This window comes from Otolemur garnettii, unplaced genomic scaffold, assembly GCF_000181295.1.
Source record: "Otolemur garnettii isolate 467f Iridium unplaced genomic scaffold, OtoGar3 scaffold00008, whole genome shotgun sequence".
NCBI lineage: Eukaryota > Metazoa > Chordata > Mammalia > Primates > Galagidae > Otolemur > Otolemur garnettii.
In genome coordinates, this window is record NW_003852403.1 from 9,118,866 (window position 1) to 9,144,105 (window position 25,240).

The window sequence follows — 25,240 nt, forward strand, 5'->3', positions numbered from 1 at the left end:
CAGTCTCTCTCACTTGACTGCAGCCATTGAGCATGCCCAGGGAGGCCCCAGGTGTGACCTCTGCTCCCCTGTGAGCAGTGCAGGGACCAGGCAATCTATCATGGTGCTCATGCTGTCAGCCCTGGTGCTTCGCTGCTGCTGTCTGTCACCCTGGTGGATGAGACCTGCTTAAGGGCAATCATGTCAATCTCTATGTGACCACTCACTCTAAGGCAGAAGGATGATCTTGACAGGCCTGGCAAAGTCAGCAGAAGGTACCAAGAGCTGAAGTCACAGCCTTCCCAAAGAGAATCAATGTGGGCCATTATTATTTTTTTCTTCTTCTTTATTTTTGATTTCCCTTTCCCTCTTATTTTCACAAATTAGGCTGAGGCAAACACATCTGGGCTTTCAGAGTTGGTCATCGCGGATAAACCTGTTGCCCTCTGAGTTCTTCCCATAGTAAATGTAGCGACACTTCCCCAGGACACCTGCAAATAAAAAGAAACACATCAAACACATCATTACAGGTGGCACAATTAGTATAGCAGGAGAACACAGGTGCCGCGAAACAGACATGCGATGTAATCACAGGTCTGATGGCGGTGTGAATTAAGGGGAAAACCTTACCTTCTTGTCCTCAGAGGTGACACTCAAGTCAAATGTCATTACCAAGCACAAGTTCCTAGGAATATCTTGTTTACTCTTCCACATCATAAGGACTTTTCTAATTTGGTCAATTACTCCCCCAAATATAGCAGAAGCAGCCTTTCCTCACTCCAGGTCCCCTTAGTAGAGTTTCTAAAAAAGGAAACTAAAGGGTTTAAGATGTACAACGATCTTCCCAGAAGGTGACTATTGTGAAGTCCTTTTTTTTTTTTTAATTGAATGGTAACTATGTACATTAATGCACTTCTGGGGTACAGTGGGGGGTTTTCACAAGCAATCCAAAATACTTCCATCAAACTGGTCAACAGAGCCTTCATGTCATTTTCTCAGTTGTGAAGTCCTTTATCATGAATCAATATTGTTGACTTCCAGAGAGAATCTTCCAGACCCTGGAAGGCATCAAGCTCATACTGGATGATTAAGGAAGAGAGGTGATATTTATGAAACACCACATGCAAAGTAATGGGAGCTTCCCATATTAAATAGCTTCTTACAGGCATCCCCAACTCTCTCCTCACATTGAGATGCATTTGATTTTTATCTTTAGTTTTATTTTAAGTACTTTTGTGGCTACGTAGAAAGCTTTCCTCTTGCTCAAGGAGACCATAGGAGACTTAACTGTGAAAACTGCACTCAGACTAGGGTGGAACTTTTAAATCAACTCATTATTTATTCTAAATATCCCTCAGAAATCACCTGTGAAAACTTGGTAGGATTATTTTTAAAAAATCAGTTGCTTTTTGCCACCTTGGTTTTTTTTCTTCCAGTTTTAGAAAAACCAACTTTAATTCAGTTGTGTAGACTTGTCTTAGCACTAATAGGACTTAAAGTCACCGAAGTGTACACCAATAGAAATAAGGAAGGAAATGTCCACAGAACGTGTTAGTGAGCTGCAACTCTGCTTTTGGAAATAGCTACCTCAATGCATGATTCTATTTTTCCATGAGTTTGATAGAATGAAACTGAAAAACTTCATTTTTTTGTTGTAAATTTGGGATAAATTAGCTCTTGAAATTAGACACATCAGTGGCGCAAGGGAGTAAACACTTTTATAACTGTAAAAGAGATGCTTCTCAACTACAAAACTTTAAATTTTGTTCTTCGATAATGATTAAAATGACTCTCAGAAACTGTTAAGGTCAAGGCAGATGCTCCCAGGTTTAGATGGCTTGGAACAAGGTTGGAAATTGCTGGGATCCCAGAATATCTTAGAGCTGGCAATAAAGAAAGGATGGCATTATTCCATGACCTCACAACTGGCCTTGGGTTCACTCTTATTACTTCCGTTTCCTGCCATGTTCCCAGGAGCAAAGTTCCTGTGGATCACTGCTCCTCCGTGGTCCTGTTTTCTCACCAGCCCTCAATCCCTAATCTCTGTTTTTCAGCATTGGTCTAGTGCCCGGAAACATTGAGTTTGGATGAAACCTCACTGAGACCCTTCTTGGGGTCTAAATTATTCTTTCAGTTGCACTGAATCATGTAGTAACTGGGGTTGTATTAATATTGTCACCCATGCCAGGATCCTGGCGGTCTGTGGACATGGCTGGTCGGGCTCTGGCCCAGGAACAGCCTCCCCTCCAGGCCTGGGTGAGAGGGCCACAGATGTGTCAGAATATCCGCAGGAGGCTTCCTTAAACCTAATTGATTCAAACAAACGCTGAAGAACCTGGAAGGATGGGGCTGAGGGATGCTAATTTCTTTCTACAGCACTAGGACGGCATGAATTTTAATAAAAAGAAATGGATAGGGCTGTCGGATATTATAAAGAACACAGTCATTCTCTTGAGTAAGACAATAAAAGGCACACACACGCTCACACACCATGCGCGCACTCTTTCCAGCAAACTCTCTAGCACATCCAGGGATTTGATTTCTTTGCTCCCCTCTTTCCACGGCAAACTTCAATGCCAGATCTCACCTAGATACAAGTTGGACAGCGAGTGTGCCCTGCAAATAAACTGGATTCCCCTGGAACATATCCCCTAGGATATGTTCGGAACCTCATTCCCAGGCCTTCTCTCTGGCATTGATAGAAGCCCTTTTTTAAAGCCTACCCTGTTTCTTTAGGCCTGGAAGCAAGAATGTTTATAGACATCCTGGTGAGAGAAGGCTGTTTGATGAAGGCAGGAGACAGCGGCTAGGTGTCAACGCTTGGAAAACGAGGCAAGGACATGAGGTATTAATATTGTCAATGATCTCTTGACGGGAAAAGAGATACCGCATTCACTGTCAGATTTAAATAGACATCAAGTGCATTAATGACAAAGGGGCAGACTTCAAACAAAGGGGCTGTGTGGTAAGGAGCTGAGCTAGTCTCTGTGCTGGCAAAAACCTGATCTGAAAAGACACCGTCAGGGCTGCAGACAGGCCCAGGACTGTGTGCGGTGACAGGAGACAGAGATGCTGACAGAGATACCAGTGCCATATAATGCCAAGGATATTCGAGCACTGTCTACCGCGCTAACGAAAGCTGACATCACTCCCCATCACTCGGGGTTGTCTCTGCCTGCTCCCGCAGAACGATTCTCCCAGACATCATTACTAACTCGCTGCTGCTGCTGCAAAGTTCCTGGCAGCCTTGCTCTGTCGGAGCGGCAGGGTCGGGGGCGGAGGAGGGGACCAAGGATAACCTCAGTCAATCTAAATCCGGGCTTCGTGGGGGGAGCTCGCTCATGCCCACTGATACCTCGGCTACTTGAGGTGGTCGGGCCGCCGATGTGTGAGGAGCTGTCACCTTGAATAAAGTCCTTACAGGGCAGGCACTCAGTCTGCAGGCTGCTCTGAGAAGATGTGGGGATGACCTGGCAGCTGGCAATGAAATCCAGCTGGGACACTTACCTGGGGGAGAAAGGGGCTCTGGCTAGTGCCGGGTAAAATCGGCCACTCTTACACCCAGACTGTCTACAATGACTCAAATTAAACAAGCATTACCTCTGCCAGTGCTCGGGGTTGGGATCTGATTACCACTCATACGTGACTTTGGGGTTCGAAAATAAACAGACAGTAACAAGGACAAATCAACCAACTCAAATCGGCACAGCCCTGAGTACGGCCAGAGGATTTTATTTATCACAAAGGTTATTTGTAAAATCAGAGGCCCTGCTCATAAATTAAGGGAGCTGGCATTGCGTTTCTCCCTCCCTCAGCCTCCCCAAGGCCCTCCTCCACCCAGCACAGCAAGTGCCATAAACTGTGAAAATTACAGAGGGAATAGTTTGCTGGCAAAGAAGATTGTGACGGGAGGTGCCCTGAGGCTGGAATTCGGGAACCCGTGGGTTGTGACTCAGTAGGCGATGGTTTCCCTGCACATCTGCAATGGATTCATTTGTTTGTATCTCCTCAACCTACAACATCTCAGACGTGGAGGGAGAATAACACGTTTAATGGCATATGCAGTGTTTTTAATTAAAATATCTGGCTTTGACCATAGGAAGAGCAGTAAGCTGGCCATGCATCAGGCTGACATGCAGCTGTCCGTGTGGGGGTTCTTTTCAGGGGCCCTGAAAAATGACAGAGTGCTGTCCCCTGAGGAATCCTCTCCTGCCAAACGAGGTTCCTAATTTTTCTTAAGTAGCCAGCTTTCCCATCACCATAAGCTCTTAAAGCTATAATTATGAAAAAAAAAAAGTATTGGGAAGAATCTGTTTTAAAGAGGCCCTTTATCTTTTCGATGCCTCCCCCCTCTGGACTGGATATTGTAATTATGGGGCTGCCTAAGGGGGTGGGAATCAGCCTCTCTTCTTGGATGCGAGGCTGAGACAGCAGGGTCACACTGCAGACTTTGGTGGGGGAAACCCTGAGTGTCCAGGGAAGGCAGTTCTTGTACATCCATGGGTCTGAGTCCAGCAGTCTCCAGGGGTCACTGATTTCCTGGATGGCTTCACCCTTCCAGCTGCAGCTTGACTGTATAGTCAAGAGACTTGCCCTCAATGGTCATGTGACCACATACGTGTCTCTTTCCCTCACTAGGCTGGTTTTCTTGTTTCTAAAATGAGAGCAAGGATCCAGACAACCTCAGAGGTCCATTTCAGTTCTGAAATACAGGATTTAGTATTTTCATGTTTCCCTTATGACGATAAGGCCATCAGGTTCAATGTTGCCTGATGCAGGAAGTAAAGCCAATAGTCAGTCAATAAAAAAATTGATTTAGACTAAGTCTGCCCTTGAAACCCATCCAGCCCATATTCTCATATTATAGCCTGGACAGAGGAGAAGCTCTGGAGGGGCCCCAAATCCCCAAGGAAAGGGCTTTCACTATATTTCATACAGCTAGAATGCTGCTCACCGACTAACCTAGGTCTTGCTGGCTTTGACAGAAGCCCCAGCTCATGATTCCATATTCAACAGAACTAAAGCCTAACCCTCAGAGCTCAGAGCAAGTGGTCTGTCGTTAATATTCTAACAGTGGAAAGGAAAAAGAATCTGTGTGTACCAATATAAAAACGTTTTTGGTATCGGAGTGCCAGTTGGACCAAAAAACTCATATAGGTAAAATGAAGAAATCAAAGTATTAATTCTCATTCTCATGAGCTTTGGTAACCATCGTTTTAGTGAGTATCAAGTTAAGTGCTGTTATCACGAATGTAAGTGTGGCTACGTCATGACAAGTAGATTTTGATCCTATGGCCATCACCAGAGCTTATAATTAGCACTAGGAAACAAGTGAGGGATGGAGTGTGTCTCATACAACTGATCTCTAACCTGCAGGAGGAAAAGAAGGAACGAGATCTCTGAAAAAAGTGATGACACAATTGTGGAGCGGTAGATGGGCCCAGTGACAGAGGAGAAAGGGGTATCAGGAGAGTCATTCTGGCCTAGCGAGGAAAACGTCAGAACAAGGTTTCTGTGGGGCCACCATGGATACGTCCATAAACACATCACCCTGTGATATTCTCCTCCCCCCAATGTCTAACACCCAGTGCCTAAAACATTACAGAAGCTGCCCAACTTAATACTGGGGTTACGTCCTAACAAACCCACAGTAAACTGAGAACGTCATGTGTCAAAAGTACATTGCAAATTGAAACTCTCCCAAGTCCCTAGACTTAGGAAGGTATATGATCCCTACTCAATGGGATCCCTTTAGTATCATTGTAAAGTCAAAATAGTTGCAGGTCAAAGCCTCCTAAGTCAGGGAGCCTCTGTACTTGGTACAGAAGATGTGGTCCATCAATATTTGTTGAATACATCAATTAATACCATTACAATGATGTATATATACACAATTTAAACAGAGTTCACAAAGTTAGGCATTTCGATTGTTGAACACTCACGTCTCAACCTCTGATAAGACTTCAGATGTTTGAAAAGTTTTAAAAATATATACAGATTACACATTTGCCCTATGGAAAGAGGGAATAGAGAAACAGAAGGCAACTGCCTCGGTTCTTAGACTCTAGTGTGGTTTTTATGTTGAACACTTTTCCTTCACAAAAACCAAACAATCACAATCTGGTTGGAAAGAGAGGAGCGGATGATCAGGCCTGAAGAGCTGTAAACCTCGGAGCTGGAAAGGGACATTCCCCAGAAAGCACATTCCTTGGTCTTTGTTATGTGCAGGCGGTGAATAAACCGGGGACTGGAAAGGAATAAACACCCGTGTTTTATGATCTTGAGAAGTGGCTGGTGCAATACCCCGAGGTCAGCCTGTGTGATGTGTTATCAGCTCTGCTGTGGATATCAGGCAGGATTTAGCGGAGCCTGCAAAATTACAGACTCCCAGCACAACCTCCTCCTTCAGCGTAAGCCACTTAAATACTGAGACAAAATAAAAAGAAGAGAGCCTTTAAAAGGTCTTGAGGGACGGGGTTGCACGAGAGCAGTTTTTGTGGAACGAGGACAAAGACCCCGAACCCAGCGTATTTTCCCTTCCTCCGCCCATCTGAGATGCCTGGGGTTGGAGATGAGAGGAGGAAAGGCGCTCCCCTGGACCCAGGGGAGGCTGGAGACACAAAGAAAATCGGAGACTTCTCCCTACAAATGTCTCAGTTTATCATCTGCGTCTTGGCTTACAGTGGGGTACCGGGGCTGTGATAGGGCTGGCTAAGCCCTGAAACGTTTGCTAGGGCTCCTGCTATCTTCGCCATGAGGGAAGGGGTCACTGCAGGTTGTCCTTGCTAAATAAGATGATGACCACCTCACATTAGGCTTATGTCCTGCTCCTCCTTTATTGCAGAAAACAACCCCACCGAGGGGTCTTTCCACCCTGGTGCACTAACTCTGATATTTTGTGCTGTGGGGAATTTAAGGAGGAATTCTGCCATTTTGACCTCGGGGATGCTTTGTCTTCAGGCTTATCACTATAAACATGTAAACTAGCCTGGTAAATTTTTTTCATTGAGAAAGCATTAATTATTCACAGCAAACTCCATTTAGCCAATTTAATTCCTTAATCAATTTTTTAAATGCAACCTTCAACCATTTCTCGTTTTAACATTTTCAATCCTATTTTACTAGATTTATTTTCAATGGAATCAATTCTTTCCCACGCAATTTTTTTTCCGTGAAATTTTTAAAGAAAGATTAATTTCTTCAGTGAGCTATTGCCAAATACTGATTAGATCTTCTACATCCCCGTCAGAGCATTTCTTTTCACAAAGGCCTATTTCCTTGAGGAAAATTCTGCAGATCCAGATTGTGACGGGAAGATTCGAATCCTCTGTTGAAGTTTCGTCAAGAAATGTTATTGTGTGTAGTTTTCGTTCATTTCAATTTCATTTTGTTTTCATTCTTTCTAGCGAGCCTAATTCCTCCCCATGAATTTGTGTGGTTTTCATTGTACCAACAAGATCTAAATCTTTGGTCCATTTCTCATCCCTAATAAATTGTAGTGTGTTCAGGATTAGTTGCTGTCATTTTTCTTTGGGGTTGATTATTTTTACCAGCACTGTTGATCATAAATTAGAGCAAATGATAGTTTTTCTTCATTCCTAAGCACAAAGAGTCTGTAGGACGAAGGTAAATACTCCAGTTGTGTGACATGATCCAAACTGTGGGGTTGCCATAGGCTGCTTTATACCAAACATTAAGCAAATAAAAAAAAATAATTCATGGTATGGGCCACCTCTTCAAGGGTAAAGAAGCATGGACATCCGGAAAGTGGGGGACAACAACCCATTCACTTGCAAAGAAAGTACTTGGTTCCAATGTGCAGACCTGTCCAGTGAGGCTGGATGGGGGATTAAACTTTCCATTGTGAGAGGACAGATTCCCTGTGGGTTTGTAGGCAAGAAAAAGCAGGGGAAGGCAGGCAGGCAGTAGGGAAAGGATCTTGGCAACGTTTGCACGGAAGGTGATAGGCACTCCCGGGCAGGAGGGCTGCACGCACACGAGAAGGGAGGCACGCCGAAGTGTGATAAGCCTGGAGCTGTGGAAAACACACTCTGGCCTCCTAGATGAGGTTTGCCATTTAAGAAGAAGGAGACTAAAAAGGAAGGTGAGGAGAAAAAATACAGGGCGAGTTTTTCCCTCATATAATCTGTTAGTGGAACATGGAAAAGCTGGTCCCCGTCAGAGAAATAACTGGGCCATTGTGTAGTCCTCAGTAACAAGCTCTGCTGTCCCACCTTGAGCTGTTGGACCCCACACTCAGGCTACAGATGCTGGGGCCCCACCTGGACCTGACTGGGCCATGCAAAGTCCTCTCTACATCAAAGAAGTATTAGTCTGACAGATGAAAAGTTATCTGACAGCGGATGTGTCTATTACGGGAATCCTGGAAAGGAAACAGTCAACATGCTTTTGCTCAGATGTCAATCCTTTTTAATTTCCTATTTTTTTTTTAATTGTGTTGCATTGGGTGTAGCGAAGGGTGAGCGGGAATTGGCAGGAAAGAATCTCAGGTGTGAGGGTGGGCTCGCTAGCTCCCTTTCTTGAACTTTACTAATAGGCTTGGCTCTGACCTCTGTACATGTCATAGTTTAATCAGTCAGAAACATACTACAGCGAGGAGAGATCACACTGTATTGTATTTCCTTACTCCAGCAATCTCTCCCCTGGAAACAAACAAAACAAAACAAAAACCCACTCATATCTTCTTAGCAATCTGAATTTTGGGTTTTATTCTCAGGTTATATACATATATTTTTTGGTCCTAGCCAAAGATGCAGCCGGATCCACTTGGTTCATACCCTTGACTTCCTAACACTAATCTACTCACACTCTCCTACAAGGAGAGGATCTGTATTATTTACTGTACTTCTTAGTAAGCTTCTATACAGAATGTTCAACCTTTCTTTTAAAGTACCTCTTTAATGGTATTGGAGTATTCTCAAGTTGCAAGGGAATTCAAAGATCCTCATTTTAGGAAAAGCAGTTCCATTTACAGAGGAGGAAAATGAGGTACCAACTGGCTTCTCTGCAGGTGACTGAACAAGACCAGGCACCCTAGACCTCTACCTTTCTAGTCCAGAAATGTCTCCAAATTATAGGACACTGCATCTAGGACAGGAGTAAAAGGTTTGCATTTACAGCTTATTATCAAATTAATCATTTGTTTGTTCAATCCTGTTCTGGAGAACCAGGGTCCTCCTGAGAATGTCAAACATCATCAGCAATCTGACACCAGCTCGTTCTTACCTCCTTTTTCACGGAGAGAACGAGAACGTTGGACTACAAAGCCAGTTTGGTGTGAGTGTGTCCCCTCTCTCCCACATCTGTATTCTAAGTGAGGCTTAATGGATTTGAGATGGGCTGGTTTCCAAAGTGCCTGCAGAGATGGGATGCAAATCAGGTAAGATGTGACGTGCCCTTCAGAGGGGTTCAGTGATGGATGTCACATCAAGCAGGCTGTCACTCAAAACAGACAGTGGTCCAGTGGTACCGCTTCACAATTTCTTCCTCAGTTTTTGACTGAGGAACTCAGAAATCTTTCAGACAGAAGAGGAAAAAGAAAGAAAAAAATTTCACCCCTTCGCCACCTCTACCAGACCACCCTTCTCTCCACATTCCTCTTTCCAACCTATTACCTGAAGTCAGGGGCATCGCCACTAGAGGGCAGCATGAATTTAGGAAAGCCGCAGCTTTCTTTAAAATAAATAAATAAATAAATAAATGACAGCAACTATTCAGGGAGGGCCCTTAAAGCCACACTGGGCTTTTGGTCACCAATTATAGGTTCCTTAATGATCAATATGTCATGTTTGCTCAATCTGTGCTGAAGTCTTTCTGGGAATGGGGCTACCAGACGCCACCTCTCCACTCCCCAGTGCCTTAGATCCATGTTGCCTCAATTTGAGGGACTGATTTTCTTTACCATCAATTGTTCTAATTAATCTTCCAGGCTCAAGGACTGGGGATTTTTGCATATTCCCTGTGCAAATGTAAAGAACCATGCGGACTAACAAAGATAGATTTCTCCCATTTCTTAGACAAAAAGATCATTTTTTTGCCATAGAAGTCCAAACAAGCAAACAAAAGTCATCCAGTGGCATTTGATAGTCAAAAAAGTAGGAAACACAAAAGTAAAACTAAAACAATGGATGGATACACACAAAGCACAGCCGCTTTCTCTGAAGGCCTCCCTGTCTCAAACCCACACAGCCACTGTCTTTCCTGTGGCAGTACCTGTACTAGAGTCATCAAAAAAGAGGGGTAAAAGCTACTCAAATAAAAATACAATAATAATTCCAGTTGCCGTTGGATCCTCGTTCTCTCTCTGGGACACGGAGCAAGTGACTATTTGCACACCTGGAACAACAAATGGTCACCAGCTTCCATCTAGAAGAAAGATATTCAGGGGATATCCTGAGAAACTTTAGGATGTATCCTGAATATATCCAGGAGATATTCCCAGAAACTTCAATAAAGGTATGACATTCTATTACATGGTATTTGAAATCTGAATTTTATAAGATGAAAATAACCAAGTGGATTCCATGGGGGAAGGGAGTAAACCCAAATTGGGGTTTCTGGCCTTCTGGGCAGGGGAAACCAGCGCTGAGCCCAGGTGTGGCTCCCTTGTCAGCCGGGAGGCCTCTGCAGTAGTCAGGGAAATGAGCATCAAGGGGCTCTCACACACTGTCTTCCCTTACGCTTTGCTAAAATAACAGTCATGCCATTGACTAGGCACTAGGGGAAACGTTGGGCTCTGGTTAATTAATTAAATTATCTCATTAACTCATAGTTAACTAGAAACCTTTTCGCATTTTCTCACACTCAACACACTAAAACAAAAGTCAATGTCCTTGTCTTAGTAGGTGCATCGTCGTGACCACAGTGATTATTTCTTTGAATTATTTATAGCGAGGATGATACAGGGAGGAAGTCTGGCTGGGGTGGGAAGACCGCCAAGTGACCATTTCTCAAGATCTGAGGTTTTCCTGTTTACAGGAGTTTCAAAATGTGTTATGAAGCCTAGGGCATTGTAGGTATTCGACAGATTATTACTGCTTTTGGGGAAAGATGCAAAGATCTCAGGGCACTTTTGTGAATCCAACATTTATATATCCCTGGTCACGTACAGGTAGAAGGACAGCATGGGTCAAACGCAGGATGGTGGTTTGGGGTGCTTTCCAGGGCATCCAAACCAGCCGGAAGGTTTGTTATTAATAAAACACAGCTTGACAAGCCCCACCCCCTGCATTTCTGATGTAGGGGATCCGAGTTGGGGCTAAGAATTTGCATTTTTTAAGTTCTGGGTGATGCTGAGATTGGGGGACAACCTGTCAGAAACATTATTAGGATAACCTAAAAGGGCCCCCCGTTTTTCCTTTTAAAAGGTAAATTCCTTGGCATTAGTTTTTATTCCTGTAAGATCAAGGCTATCCACATTTAGAGATAAAAATCTGGTTAACTGAGAGTCCTTGTGAGTTCAGTTTTGGTAGAGGGTCTCAATTTTCTCTCCAATAGAAGTCTGTAAATCAATAATACCTCAGATAAAAAATACCATAATAAAAGATTGTTCCAGCTCTTTCTAGAAAACAAAAAACATGGAAGTTTACATTTAAACGATGCGTGGATTACATTAACAGAAGAAAAGAGGTTTTTGGATAAGTAGAAAAGAGCTGAACCTAGAAATCCTGACATAGGAAGTATAACAACAGCAAAAAAAAAAAAAGAGAGAGAGAGAGAAATTGCAGGAAAATTTCCCAGAAAGTCTTTAGACTCCCCCTAAACTGACAGAATCTTAAATGAACAAATCTGAGCAGTGGGGGTCCTCCTGCAGAGTCTGAATGGGAATTTTGGCTTGGCTCTCAAGCAGAAATTTGCTTTTGGGTTTCAGATCTGTTCCTATTAGAGAGCTCACATCAAAAGGGGGCAAAACATCCACATTTCTGTCTGGTTCTGCAGGCAGAAATTTCTCAAGAGAGTCATTGAAAATAAAGACAAGTTGCCTTTTTTTTTTCCCTCTCTCTCTAATTCTTCAGGCTGCAAAAAAGAACCTCTGAAATAAAATTAAGCAGACTCAGTAACAACTGGGCTTGTCATAATTCAAAACCTGCAAGGGGAGGAGAGAAGGCCTCGCGTTTTAGGGCCTGTTGGTCTAGCTTCTCTTTTGCCTTCATTAGAATCCAAACAAACTTTGCCTGTACTGATATTACCATAATCTTTCCTAATTCCAGGACACCCTCAATTGCTTTCTCCAACAGGAAAACAAAAAGAATCTGCTGATAGATGATCCAACCGAAAGAAATTTGTATTACACAACCATACCTAAGTCTGTTGTTCCAGAAAGCACAGCATAATTCTTGGACACTAGCTCATCCCACTGCCAAGTGCCAAATTATTTTCATTATTTCCTGACCTTCAACTTCCCATCCTGTAACCAGTTTTGAAAAAAAAGAAAAAAGTGTGGATATATATGTACGCATATATATGTATCTGTGCATGTGTAGATATATATGTCAATGCAAGAAACTATATATTAAATGAGAATTAATAGCAAAAAGCAGTTTATAAGAGCAATATGATGAGCTTATGTACTTTTTTGTTTGTTTGTTTGCCTAAGAGAAAGACAAGTAAAATGGTAGAAGAGCACATTGTAAGGGCCTTCATTAGGGTCAGGCTCATTAAAACTTAATGACGGCACCAGAGTCTCTCCAGCAATATTAAGAGGGGTGCGTTTTTGCCTATCAATGGAATGGCCTGGTCAGAGAGAGATTAGTGACAGTGGGTGGTACCAGGTGTTATCTGTCCCTGGAACATACTACTTTGATGGCTTGGGATATTACCCCTTTTATTTGGCTGGCTTGAATTTGTCAGGATTCACCCTGTGGTGAGTTAACATGCTTCCATATTGGGAAAAAAAAAAATTGCCCATGGGCCAATGTAAGCCTCGCACCTAATGGAATACATCTGGCTCTGACAGTTTGATGCCCAGCTCTGAGCCACATTCGGCAACACAAATTAACAGCCGTAGACATTGCCCACGCTGAGAAGGAAGTAATAACCTGCTACCTGCTATTTGGCCAAAATCTCATTATAAGCCATTACGGTAATTGAGGGCCAAGACTCTGTGGATATTAGACTCCCTAAGCACCAGTGGTTAGTTCAGGAGAAGAAAGACTCGTGATTGGGGGGGAGCAGACTAAGGGGAAACTGTGCTTTGGATCATGGAGTGAATTCTGTCCACGGGGTGCTCTGCGGTGTTGGGAGATTTGTGAACTGTTTCTCCTCTGTCTCAAAGCCCACATGACCTCTCCTGGGGGTGGGGTTCAGGGCTCCAGGAAGGTGATGCAACTTTTGGTGGGCCTCCAACGATGCTATATGGTAAAAATTCAGTTTAAATGAATATGGGGGAGAGCCACCAAGGGAAGAAGAGGGCAAGGTAAGTCAGACTGTTCCACACTCCAAGTCTCTGTCCAGGGTTGGGCAGCTGTGGATGAAGCGTGTAAATTGAGGGGAGGGAAACAGGCCAGAAGAAGTCCTATTTTAATCAATTGGTAAACCAAGTGATCAATCAACTTGATTTTTGGTACCACAAAGATGACCCTGCAGTGATGATGACAGCGTTCAATAAACTTTTCTTAGAAGGAGTCATTTAGGGCCAAGGCAAGGAGCAATTGAACATATGATAAGCTGATCCCAACAATCCATTCTTATAGTCTCCCTCTACCCCCACCCATAACAACCAAGTTCTCCAATTGGGAGAGGGAGCTCACGCAAGGCTTTACCGAATGTATCATCAAAGCTCCTGAGTGCTGTGCCTTCACCCGACACCACCAGAAGCCCAGAGAATCAACCTTCCCAAAGTTACCTCTCATCCTAAACCAGGTCTCTGTGAAGTGCTCCTTGCCAATGGCATTTTAAAGAATTGATCTTTGTGGGGGTTTGGAGGGTAGAAGCCCAGTGGTAGAGGAAACAGAACTCCCCGAGGGTGAGGATGCCCTGTGAACGTCGAGTATACGTTCTGCACAGCCTAAGATGATCTTCCTCTCTCAGCCCAACCAGTCTCATTATTTCTCTTCACCTAGAGGGTTAAGCACAGTCTGGAACCTGGAAAATGGCTGCGGTTGGTGTAAGTGAGGCCTTCCCTCTAACCAGATCCTTCAGGAAAAAACAAATTAATCAACAGCGAGCTGAAGTGGGTTTAATGATTGCATTCTGCATACAATCAGCTTTTCCCTTTTCAAGGGCCATCAATATGTCAAGGGAAGACATATCTGAAGGATATAGCTCTTAACATCAAGGTTATCTATTCTCCACAAGGCTCCCACTCCTTGCCCGGCTGATACTCCACGCTGCCGGTGTCTAACATTTTCATCAACTCTGCAATCAATCAAGGTAATAATGTTGTGCAAAAAATCAATTAACAACGCAATTAAACTTTCCTTATTATCTCAAAGGGCTGAAATAATACCTAAAGGGAAGATAGACTCACTGAACGCAGACATCCATAATCCAATGTGAAAGTGAGTTATGAGGTTAGACAGATGCAGGCGTGTGCGGCTGCTGTTATTTTCCAGGGGTTATATCTCATCACGGCAGTGTATCAGTCAGCCCCAATCCCAGACCCTAAAATTCCAAATTACTTTTAAGAAATATATGATGCGCAATATCCATTTCATATTCTCTTTTAAAGATAACCCCCTCCCCTCCAAAAAAAAAATTGAACGGCCATATTATTCAAAGACAAAATGATCTTTCAACAAGAACATAAAATATAAAAGCTATAATAACATTTACATCTGTATAGCATGCATCTCTGTAAATGCAGGCCATCTATCACCCATAATCTGCAGCGCCTAAAAAGCCCAGGATGCGGCACAACCTGGAAAACCCAAATGTAAATGTGCAGGGTCCTATGGAATGAGAGTGGCTTCCGCCCAGGAAGGCCTTACCCGGGCCTGTCTGTGTACAGGTCACACACGTGCGCGTGCATAGGACACGTGCATGCACGCTGACACAGAAGCCCCGGGAACTACGCAAGTATTACTCATTTAAAACGAGAACGACTGTATTATTTAGCGATTACACCCAACTTACCCTCAAACACTATCCTTAGGCATTAAGCCTTTATAGTACATTAAAGGAGACGACTATTAACCTTTTGCAGCAGTAAGGACTAGGAAGTGCTTGAAATTTCACTCCCAAATGAGATACACAGGGGAGAAAGAGGCAGGAGGTTCCGGAGCCTGTTGTAAACTATTCGGGGCTAAACTGCCATGATCTGAGACCCTCAAAGGACGGCCCGGAGATGGAAGGGGAAACAATGGGCCGAAGAGGCAAGGGAAATAAACACCAAAGCAAAACCCAGCAAGCAAAAGACGCTGCTCAAAGATGAACATTATGTGAACGTCCTCTCACTCTCGGAAACAAAAAACAATAACGCCGACTTAGAGAATAAACATGAACAAACACCAGATGCAAACACCCACATGAAAATCACCCAGTTGTATTCTCCCTCAACTCATCTGTCTCCGCTATGGCACCAGAGGCCGCCCTATGGCAGAGTCTGGGGATCTCTCACCAGCCTAGCGGATCCCTGGAAATGCACAGGTACCAAGTACACCGACCTAGGAATGTACAATGTCAAGTCTGGGCCTCAGACGGTATCTGACTCAGACTGAGGGTTGCTCTCCTGGTCAAATGTGCTGCTACATGGGCTCTAGGTTCAGATACTTTGTACACGGCTAATCTCTCAACAGCGTGAATTTCCTAATATAACCACCGAGGTTGTGCAGGTATTATTTTACATATCACTGTTGAGCAATGAATTCTTTTTTTGCTAGTCACTCACTTATAACAAAAATGAGTCTTCACAAGCCAACTTTCCTTCTTTTTTGGCACAACAAGGAGGCCAAAGATTTAAATAAACAGTAAAACAAGACCAACACACACAGACATCCATTCTGCAATTTCTTATGAAAAAATAAAGACGCACCCTATGCTGTACTTTTTGGTACGGATTTTCAACAGAATTTGGAGAGGTTTAGTGAATCCTGCCATTTCCCTCCTAACCTGGAGGAACGTAATTAATATGTTTTCATCCCCAATGACTACATTGTGTGTGTATCAACTGGAACTGCTCCTGCTGCGTACTTGATCCCACCGACGATGGGGTGGGCTGGATTTTAAATGATGTGTGAGCACTTCTGTTCTTTCCGTGCTCTGGTTTATGTGTTATTCATGACTTGCATTACAGACATGGCTGATACACAGATGTAAATGTTATTAAATCTTTTGTATTTTAGAGGCTTTGTGAAAGGCTTCTTTGTTTTCAAATAATTCTCTTAACCACCGAAAATAACCAGTAATACATGACAATGTCTTGGGAATTTTTTTTTTTCACTGTATTTTCTGATGAAGAGATTTCCCCTTCTGCTGCCATCTTTTCCTCAAAATAAAAATGTAGGGGAAGTTGGGAGACAGAAGAGTTCTGTCTTTACAGGAACACTCCAGCACAACTCCATGTGTACGTACATATGTGTACGAGCTAATGTATGTTGTATGTTGTATGAGCATGTGTGCAGCATATGAGCAGGTGGGTGATTGTGTGTACGGTTGCACGTGTGCTCTGTGAATTGTGTTATATGATGTTCTAACATATATTGTGTGTGTTGTGTGTTGTGTGTCAGCAGCGCCTGTGGCTCAAAGGAGCAGGGCACTGGCCCCATATACCAGAGCCGGTGGATTCAAACCCAGCCCTGGCCCAAAGGAAACACACACACACACACACACACACACAAATACATATTGTGTGTCTACTCTGTATCTTGTGGGCGAGAGAGTGTAATACGGGTACCCAGAGTGTGTGTGACTATGTTGACATCATTATGCCAAATCAGAAAGCAAAGTTGCCCAATCCTTGATTGCCTGTCAAAGAGGCAGTCTCTTTACTGCCTTTTGGTATCTGACATCATTTTTAATCTGTTTTCACTTTGCACCGTCCTCTTCGCATTTCTCAGGATTTCAATACAAAATGTGGCAGAGGGTGAACCTCTTCAGACAGACAGCACTTAATCAGTCTGTGCCACTCACTGGCTCACTTTTCCTTATTGATTTCAAATTTAAACAATGCTTCAAGACGGAACAATGCACAAATACAGCTGACTTGTCTGGAGGAGACAAGGTACGGAGACGTACCTTTGAGCCTTAAGACTAGCAGCCCAGAGGCGAAGTGCTCTAAAAGGAGAGACAGCCCAGGCCGTTGCTGTCCACGCCCAGGGCAGCGGGACTGCCCGCTTGGCTTCAGAGTTGCCCTCTTGGAACCACAACCCAGAGGTCTGCGGTACAGCCAGGAGACTGAGGTTCTAGCTGCTACTCTGTTACTAACTGCCCTGTACGACGTGTTCCATTGCTCTGGGCCTCCGTTTCTTAGTGTCTGGAGCAAATGCTCTCACAGACACCCCTCCTGTTGCCATCTAAGCAGATTTTCTCTGCCGTGCACGGCTCGCATGGTTGACATGACCGAGCCCTTTTTCTTTCTGGGTCCCTCTTTTCCTTTCCTTGGCTTATTCTCCTTGCATCCTAGAACATCCATGACCCTCACACGCCCCTCTTGCCCTCCTCGGGGTTTCCCTCCCAAAATCAAAGCATCACTGTTCTTTTCCTCCCCCTGATTTTTCATACCTTTTCTAAGAAGTGACTAGTTCCCTGATAAACTAATCACACCAGGATGTTTTTCATTCTTAAAAACAGATACTTGCTGTACAATAGACCCACTGAGTAAATCTCAAATGAAATTTGAAATTTCAAGCAAAGTAAGTAAGCTGAAAAGTGCCATGTGCCAAATACCCTCAATGAAACCCCCCCAGACCCTTCCTCCCAAAGAGACTCTTTCTATATTTGACAAACTAATGGGCCAGAAAGGAAGGTAAATTGTCAAGCAAAAATTACTGAAATAAAAATTTCTGTCATCCTGTTAGATACAGAATGTTATGTAAACATAGAAAAACAATCCGCTCTGCCTTGGTGAGGGGACAGTAGCAGAGGCACTCAGAGAGGGCATTGACTCTCAAGGTACTTCTCTTTTTAGTGAACTCACAATACAGTGCGTGTCTGCTGCCACAAGAGCAACACTACAGGCGCTTTCACAACTTAATAATTACATCTTTCACGATTTGTATGACTACCCGATATAGAGTGACTCCCAGGGTATACTGTATGTGTGTATATATTCGTATGTACACATAGGAGTGTGTACACATGTACATATATGTACACCTATGTGTGTGTACATATATATATGCAAGATACATTGCTAACTAAAAATGTGAGGAGCAAAAAAGTATACACTCAGCTACTTTGGGGTAAAGAAGAAGTAAAAATGAGATTAAAAATACCCATATACATGCCCATCTTTTTTTCAAGAATAACAGGAAGGATGAGCCATAGACTAATAATAATGACTATGTGTAGTGGGTGGGTAGGAATAGAGTGGAAGGTTTTAAGATGGGCCTAGGACTTCTCTGAATAGAGAAAATGGGACTCCTTAGAGCAGGGTGTCCAACCTTTTTATTTCTCTCTTACAAATTGGAAGAACAAGAGTTGTTTGGGGCCACACATTATGCATGTGCTTTTGTGTGCATGTGTTTGCATGTGTGTATGTGTGTGCTTGTGTGTGTACGCATGTGTGTGTGCTTCTGTGTGTGCATGTGTTTACATGTGTGTTTGTGTGCTTGTATGTGTGCACATGTGTTTACCTGTATATGTGTGTTTGCATGTGTGTATGTGTGTGCTTGTGTGTGTATGCATGTGTGTGTGCTTGTGTTTACATGTGTGCTTCTATGTGTGCACATGTGTTTACCTGTGTATGTGTGTGTTGCATGTGTGTGTGCATGTGTTTATATGCGTTTGCTCTAATGACAGCTGGTGAGCAAAAGACAACTCCGTGCATACTTTTCATGATATCCTATGCCACAGATAAGCAGGATGACCCTCAAATAATCAGCATGTGGCCTGTGGCCACAGGTTGGACACCCTTGTTTTACACGCTTCCATTTTACATATTCAGACAAAAACCAAAAAGGATGGGAAAAGCAAATCCTAAAACTATTTTAGAAATAGAGTAGGAAAATAAGTAGAAAAGTAAGTAGAAAAAAATGAAAATGAACTTAATATGTTGTAGGATAGAGAAAAGGTGGAAATATACTGAGGTTTTGGGAAGGTGAGGTTTTCCCTGTGCGATAAGGGAAACCCAAGTGAAGAATGAGGTAGGCTGAGCAAGGGCTCCAAGGCGCCACACTCTGATCCCTGATGCGATGAATATGTTACCTGACATGGCCACAGGGACTTTGCAGATGTACTTGCCTTTCAGACAGGGACATTATCCTGGACTATCAAGGTTGGTTCATCTAACCTTCAGAGGGGAGAAGCTTTTAAGGCTGTGGTCAGAGAGACATGTGACTGGGAAAGAGTGGTCAGAGAGGTACAAAGCCCCTGGCTCTGAACATGGTAGAGGCCAGGAATCAAGGGCTGTGTGTGGCCTCCAGAATATGGAAAAGGCAAGAAAACAACTTTCTTCTTGAGCCTGCAGAAAGGACTATCAACCTGCCAACACTTTGATTTTAGCTCATGAGACCTGTGTCAGACTGTCGACCTTCAGAACAGTTAGATAATAATTTTGTGTTGTTTTAAGCCCCGTCGTTTGTAGGACTTTATTACAGCAGCTGTACAAAACTAATAAGCAAGAAGGAGGAAGAGAAGATAACAGCCCTGAGAATTTGAATTGTTTAGATCCATAATAAATTAGGATTTAAAAATAAATGTATGAAGATATATGTGTGCGTGTGTGTATGGACATGGGGGTAGAACATCTCATACCCACACATGGGTTTGCAAAAAAAAGCATTTTCTACTAAAATTAAAACAACCTGGGCTTCTTGAACCTGATTCAGGTTTGGGGGCAGGAAGTGCACAAAGGGAGCCTAGAACATTTTGTTATACCAGAGAGCAGGGAAAGGACACAGAAGGTGGTTTGAAGAGGCTCTTGCTGGCCAAATATGGCACTACTTGAACAGCAGAAAGAGTAATGATAGTAATTACTTGGCACATTAAATTAAAAAAAAATCTATGAGCCCATAATGATACTTAAACAAACATACAAACAAATAAATGCAAAGAAAGAGAAGAAGCTATTATTGAAAGAATGACAGCTCATTAATGTAGAAGGAATGACATAACTAGAAAAATCACCACGCTCCAATGTAGTAATTCAGGCAAGTGTTATCCATGGGTGTTACCACTTCTGCGTGAAAGTTTATTAGAGAATAAAAGATTTGCATAGCTTTAGATGACCACGCTTTAGGTTACTTGCTACTTACAAAGGGGGCATATGCCTTAGAGTGGCCCCATCTGGTGGTGACTACGTTAACCAAATGATTGATCTTGGCATCCCTAAGAAAGGAATTATTAAATATCATGTGCCTGACAACCTGAAACAATGAAATATATCCGCTATCACCCAATGCTTGCTACAACATTAAATGTGCATCAAACCACAAGGGAAGAATCAGAAAAATCCACAATGTGGGGCCTTCTACAACAAAATGGACCTGGGCTTTTGGAAAAAAAACCAAAAAAACAATTATCATGAAAAGCAGGAAAGGTGAGAAGTATGTATTAAATCCACTGTTCTTCACTTCCAGCAGGACCACCTAGAGGGCTGGTCACAGCACTGCACAGGTTGCTGGGTCCACCCCAGCGTTCTTCCTTAGGGATGTGGGACAGAGCGCTGGCAGTCTTATTTCTGACAAGTTCCTGATGCTGCTCATGTGAGGACCAACCTTGAGAACCACTGCTCTAGGTTAAAAAAGACTTAAAAGACTTAACCAAATGCAACGTGTAAGCCTTGATTGCACACTTAGATTAAAACAAAAGGAATTATAAGAGACATCATGGATACAATTGGGGGACTTTTCCCATGGACTGTATATTAGGTAATCATTTTGAATTAAGGTTTATCAAATATGATAACATGCTATTGTTTCATAGGAAAACGTCCTTATTCATACAAGATGCACAAAGTGTAAGGAGTCTGCAATATATTTAAATGTCTCCTTAAAGAGAAATAGCAAACGTGGCAAAATAGTAACAGTGAATTTAGGCGAAGAATCTATGTGTGATGTTCAATGTACCATTCTCTCAGCTTTTCTGTACCTTTGAATATTTTCACAGTAACCGTTTTGGAGGAAAATTCTTATTTTTCTTGGCCTACGATGCTTGCGGTTGGAAAGTAATGACCTGAGGAACAGTTTTCAAATCAGTATTAATTTCCTTTGTCATCTTGTCTCCTGATCTCACCAGGTGATCATTTAATCATCTCAAACTAGCAATGATAGAGACCCTTCCACAATTGCAGACAGGTAGCTGCCTGTGGCCTGTCAGGAACCTGGCCACACAACAGGAGGTGAACGGCAGGAGAATGAGTGAAGCTTTGTCTGTATTTACATCCGCTCCTGTCACTCCGGTCACCACCTGAGCTCCGCCTCCTGTCCAATCAGCAGTGGACATAGGTTCTGATAGGACAGCAAACCCTGCTGTAACCTGTGCAGGTGAGGGATCTAGGTTATATGCTCCATACAAGAATCTAATACTTCCCACCTCATGGAAAAATTGTCTCCCATGAAATTGGTCCCTGATGCCAAAAAGGCTAGGGACTGCCACAGTCCACAAGCAGCAATCAGTTGTCCACCTCCCTCCCCCCAAAAAATAAGGGCAAAAATTTATCAGTCTTTCTCTATCTCATTCTTACCACTCTGTGCTCAACTCCCTCCCCTCTCAAGAAGACCTATTCCACATATGTGTGTTCATATCCTTCTTTTATTCTTTCCTTCTTTCTTTCACAAACATGTTCAAGACCCATATTTCGTTTGCCTTATAAAATACCAGACTAGAAATTCTAGTCATTGACTCATGGTGTCTTCAATGAAACAACTGTTTGCGGAGACCCTACTATGTGTCAGAAAATACCTTGGTAGGTGGAGAAAGAGGAGTGGATAAGATTTCTGCTCATGGAATTATAACCTAGTAGTGGAAGACAGACAATCAGCAAGGAGGCAAAATTTGAAAGCAAATCTCTATAATAAGTTGAGATATAAATATAATGAAGATGGTGAAACAGGGCATGAGGATAGAACTGAGAAACACAATATTCCTCTGTAGTCCAGGCCTGCAAAGTTTGGCAGGACACATGGTCTATGTGAAGGCCAACGTTTATTTTAAAATAGGAATAATAATCTTTGCTTGAGTAGCCTCCATAGTGACCATGAGAAATAGTATGCATTGTTAACACCAAATGGTAGCATTTCTTGGGATATGACTTGACAAGTTGTCATAATTTTTATAACAGTGAGCCATCTTATAACTGTTCTACTACTGTATTAGAAAGGATTATACAAGCTGCTATAACAAAAAGTCCCCAAATTCAGTGACCCAAGGAAGTATGCATCTTTCTTACTCAAAACTCCAATGCAGGAGGCTTGCTCCATGTTTGATTTTTGTGATTCTGCCTTCTCCTACCAATTTTTCTCTTTTGCAACAGGCCAAGGGAAGGGGAGAAAGTGTGAAAGAGGCACCACCATTTCCCAAAACCCTGGGTCATGAACTGACACACATCCCTTCCACTACCATTTCTTTGGCTAAAACACACTCACGTGACCATATTACTGCAAAGAAGACTGAAATGAAGTCTAGATTAGAATTCCCCAAAAGATAAAGAAAATGTGGATGTAATGTGTGAAAATCAATCTCTGCTACTAATGATACTTTAAAATGTTTTTCCTTCCACATTCTTCCGTAATACGGAATAATGTAATATGTTAAAGAGAACAGAAAGGATAAATTTACAGTTAGTTGTAGTCCAACTATGTATCAAGCACAATAACAGAATACTGATGCACTGACCTGCGTAAAAAAGCAAATCGCCTATCACAGTGCCTGGCACATATCATGGTCTGCACCCGTGGGTTAATGAACGGAGGAGAGTCCCACCAGATTCTTAGCTGCATGATAACAAGTCTGATTTGTCTGCTACAGTCACTTAAGTCCCTGGCATTGTTCCCAGCCCATAATAAACAGTAAATATATGTTAAGAATTTATGTTTTGAAACCTAAAATTATATTATGTTTTCTTCCCCAAATTGAACATATGCATTTACAGCAAACTCTTGAAGCAAAAACTTTGATAACAGATTTAGTCAGATTTGAATAATTCTAAGCCGTTAGGCTTTACCTAAATACCCACGAATCTGTATGTAAGTAGCAATGCTATAGAGCTGTTAGAGTTATATTTTAGTATCAAAGAGTAACAAGCAAGTCAAGTAGACAGTATCTATTTTTAAGTGGAAATCAGTAGGTGCATTGAACTGAAAGTTAAAAATAAGGGACCCTAACTTCCAAAGAGCCTCCATTAATTAAGTAAAGGAATGAATTTGCAAACTTCCGGATGAGAGCAAGATGCTCTTAGAGGCCACCATGCATGTGTAAAAGCAAGAAAACCAGCAGCAACCGCAAGAACAGCAAACTTATATCTCATGTAAGAAAGATCTAGACACAGTTAACCGAGACGAGGAAGAAATATTTACAAATGTATACCAGTCATTTTTCATGGTATATTCAGAGGGAAACGAATTCAGTTGAGTCTGGACATAGCATCTAACTTGGCCTGCCATGATCAACATACTCAAGGTAAGACTGTGACTAATTATGAAAAACTGACTTGGGAAGACATTCTGTACTATCCTATTTGAAAACAACGGTCACACTTTACAGGTGTTTGTGACTTATTCTCTCATTTTCTCTCTCTCCAAATTGTTGTTCTTGTTTTGTGATAGGAATGTCGGCATTCAAATGAAAGTCTATTTTAGAGGCCACATCTTCTTTAAAGAAGATTTTTCTTATTACAACCATGAAAAAATAAATAGAAATAGGATCGAAAACTCTGAGAATCACCAGGAACTCAATGTAACTCCACTCTGCAGACATGCCAACTTCATTTACACCGCATAAATAGAAGAATTAGGGTAACTAAAGCAATTTAACTTTTTAACTTACCAGTGAGATTATAGGTTGCTTGATCAAAATAATGAATTCCTAAAGCTAATGTTCTCACCCCTGGTGGAAGCTGGAATAGCCGGTTCCCCCAAACACTGAATGGCAATTCAGATGACAAGACTCCTCTTTGCCAGATCAAATTCTCCTTATCTTTTAAGGCCCAATTTAAATGCCATGTCTTCTTAGAAGTCTTCCTGATTTCCCCTAGGCTTAAGTAATAGTTCTTTGTTTTATCTTTCTGTGCACTTTCATCACACAATCATTACCCCCATCATTATAGCATAGTCATGCATTTTATTACTATTATTTCCACTTAAATATAATGTATTTGAATTCAAGGATACTGTCTTATTCACCTTTGAATCCACGGGTCCTGGAATTCAAAATGTGGTTAAAATCTTTTCTAAATGCACAAATAAATGAATGTATGAAGGAGCTAGATTTTCTCTGTTTACCAAACAGAAGACGCAGGAGGTTGTGAGAAGAATTTGTAATCAAGCTGTGCATGACGCTATGGTTATCAGATGGCCATAATGATTACATGGAGTGGGTTAAGGTGGGTGATGTTTATTTAAAAAAAAAAAAAGCAGCTTAGGCAGTAAAGTAGAAATGAATAACATGATGAAACTTATATCCACAAAGAAATTGACTTCATAACTTAATATCAGCCCATGAAGTTAACTCTGGACTAAAAGGGCTTCAAATGACAAATTCAACCAAAGATTTAACAAAGAATAACTGCAATTCTACACAAAATTTTCCAGAAAATTGAAGAAGTAGGGATATTTTTCATGAGCCCAGAATTATATTGATAATAAAACTAAACAAATACATGATAAGAAAACTACCAAATAATATTCCTTATGAACATTTATGCAAAACTTCTAATAAAATATTAGCAAATAATATCCATGGGTATAAAAAAGTATAATACATCATGACCACATAGAGATTGTCTGACAGATGCAAGGTTGGTTCAATATTCAAAAATAAATATAATTTACCATATCAACAGATTAAAAAATAAAATCATCTTAATTGGTGCAGACAAAAGCTAAAGGCAAAATTCAACATTCATGCTAAAACTTCCATCAACATAGGGAAAAAAGGAAGTTCCTCAAACTGATAAAAGTCATCTATGAAAACTCCATAGCTAACA

At 42.1% G+C, this 25,240-nt stretch overlaps 1 protein-coding gene across 1 annotated transcript in view; it reads right to left on the reverse strand.

The window, feature by feature from the left end:
- Nucleotides 1–312: 312 nt before the first annotated feature.
- LRMDA (leucine rich melanocyte differentiation associated) overlaps nucleotides 313–25,240 on the reverse strand; it is a 1,056,075-nt gene continuing 1,031,147 nt past the window's right edge. Inside the window, exon 7 of the mRNA XM_012801421.1 lies at nucleotides 313–470. Coding sequence (XP_012656875.1) covers nucleotides 391–470 — 80 coding nt within the window. The 3' untranslated portion in view covers nucleotides 313–390. The remainder of the gene's footprint in view (nucleotides 471–25,240) is intronic.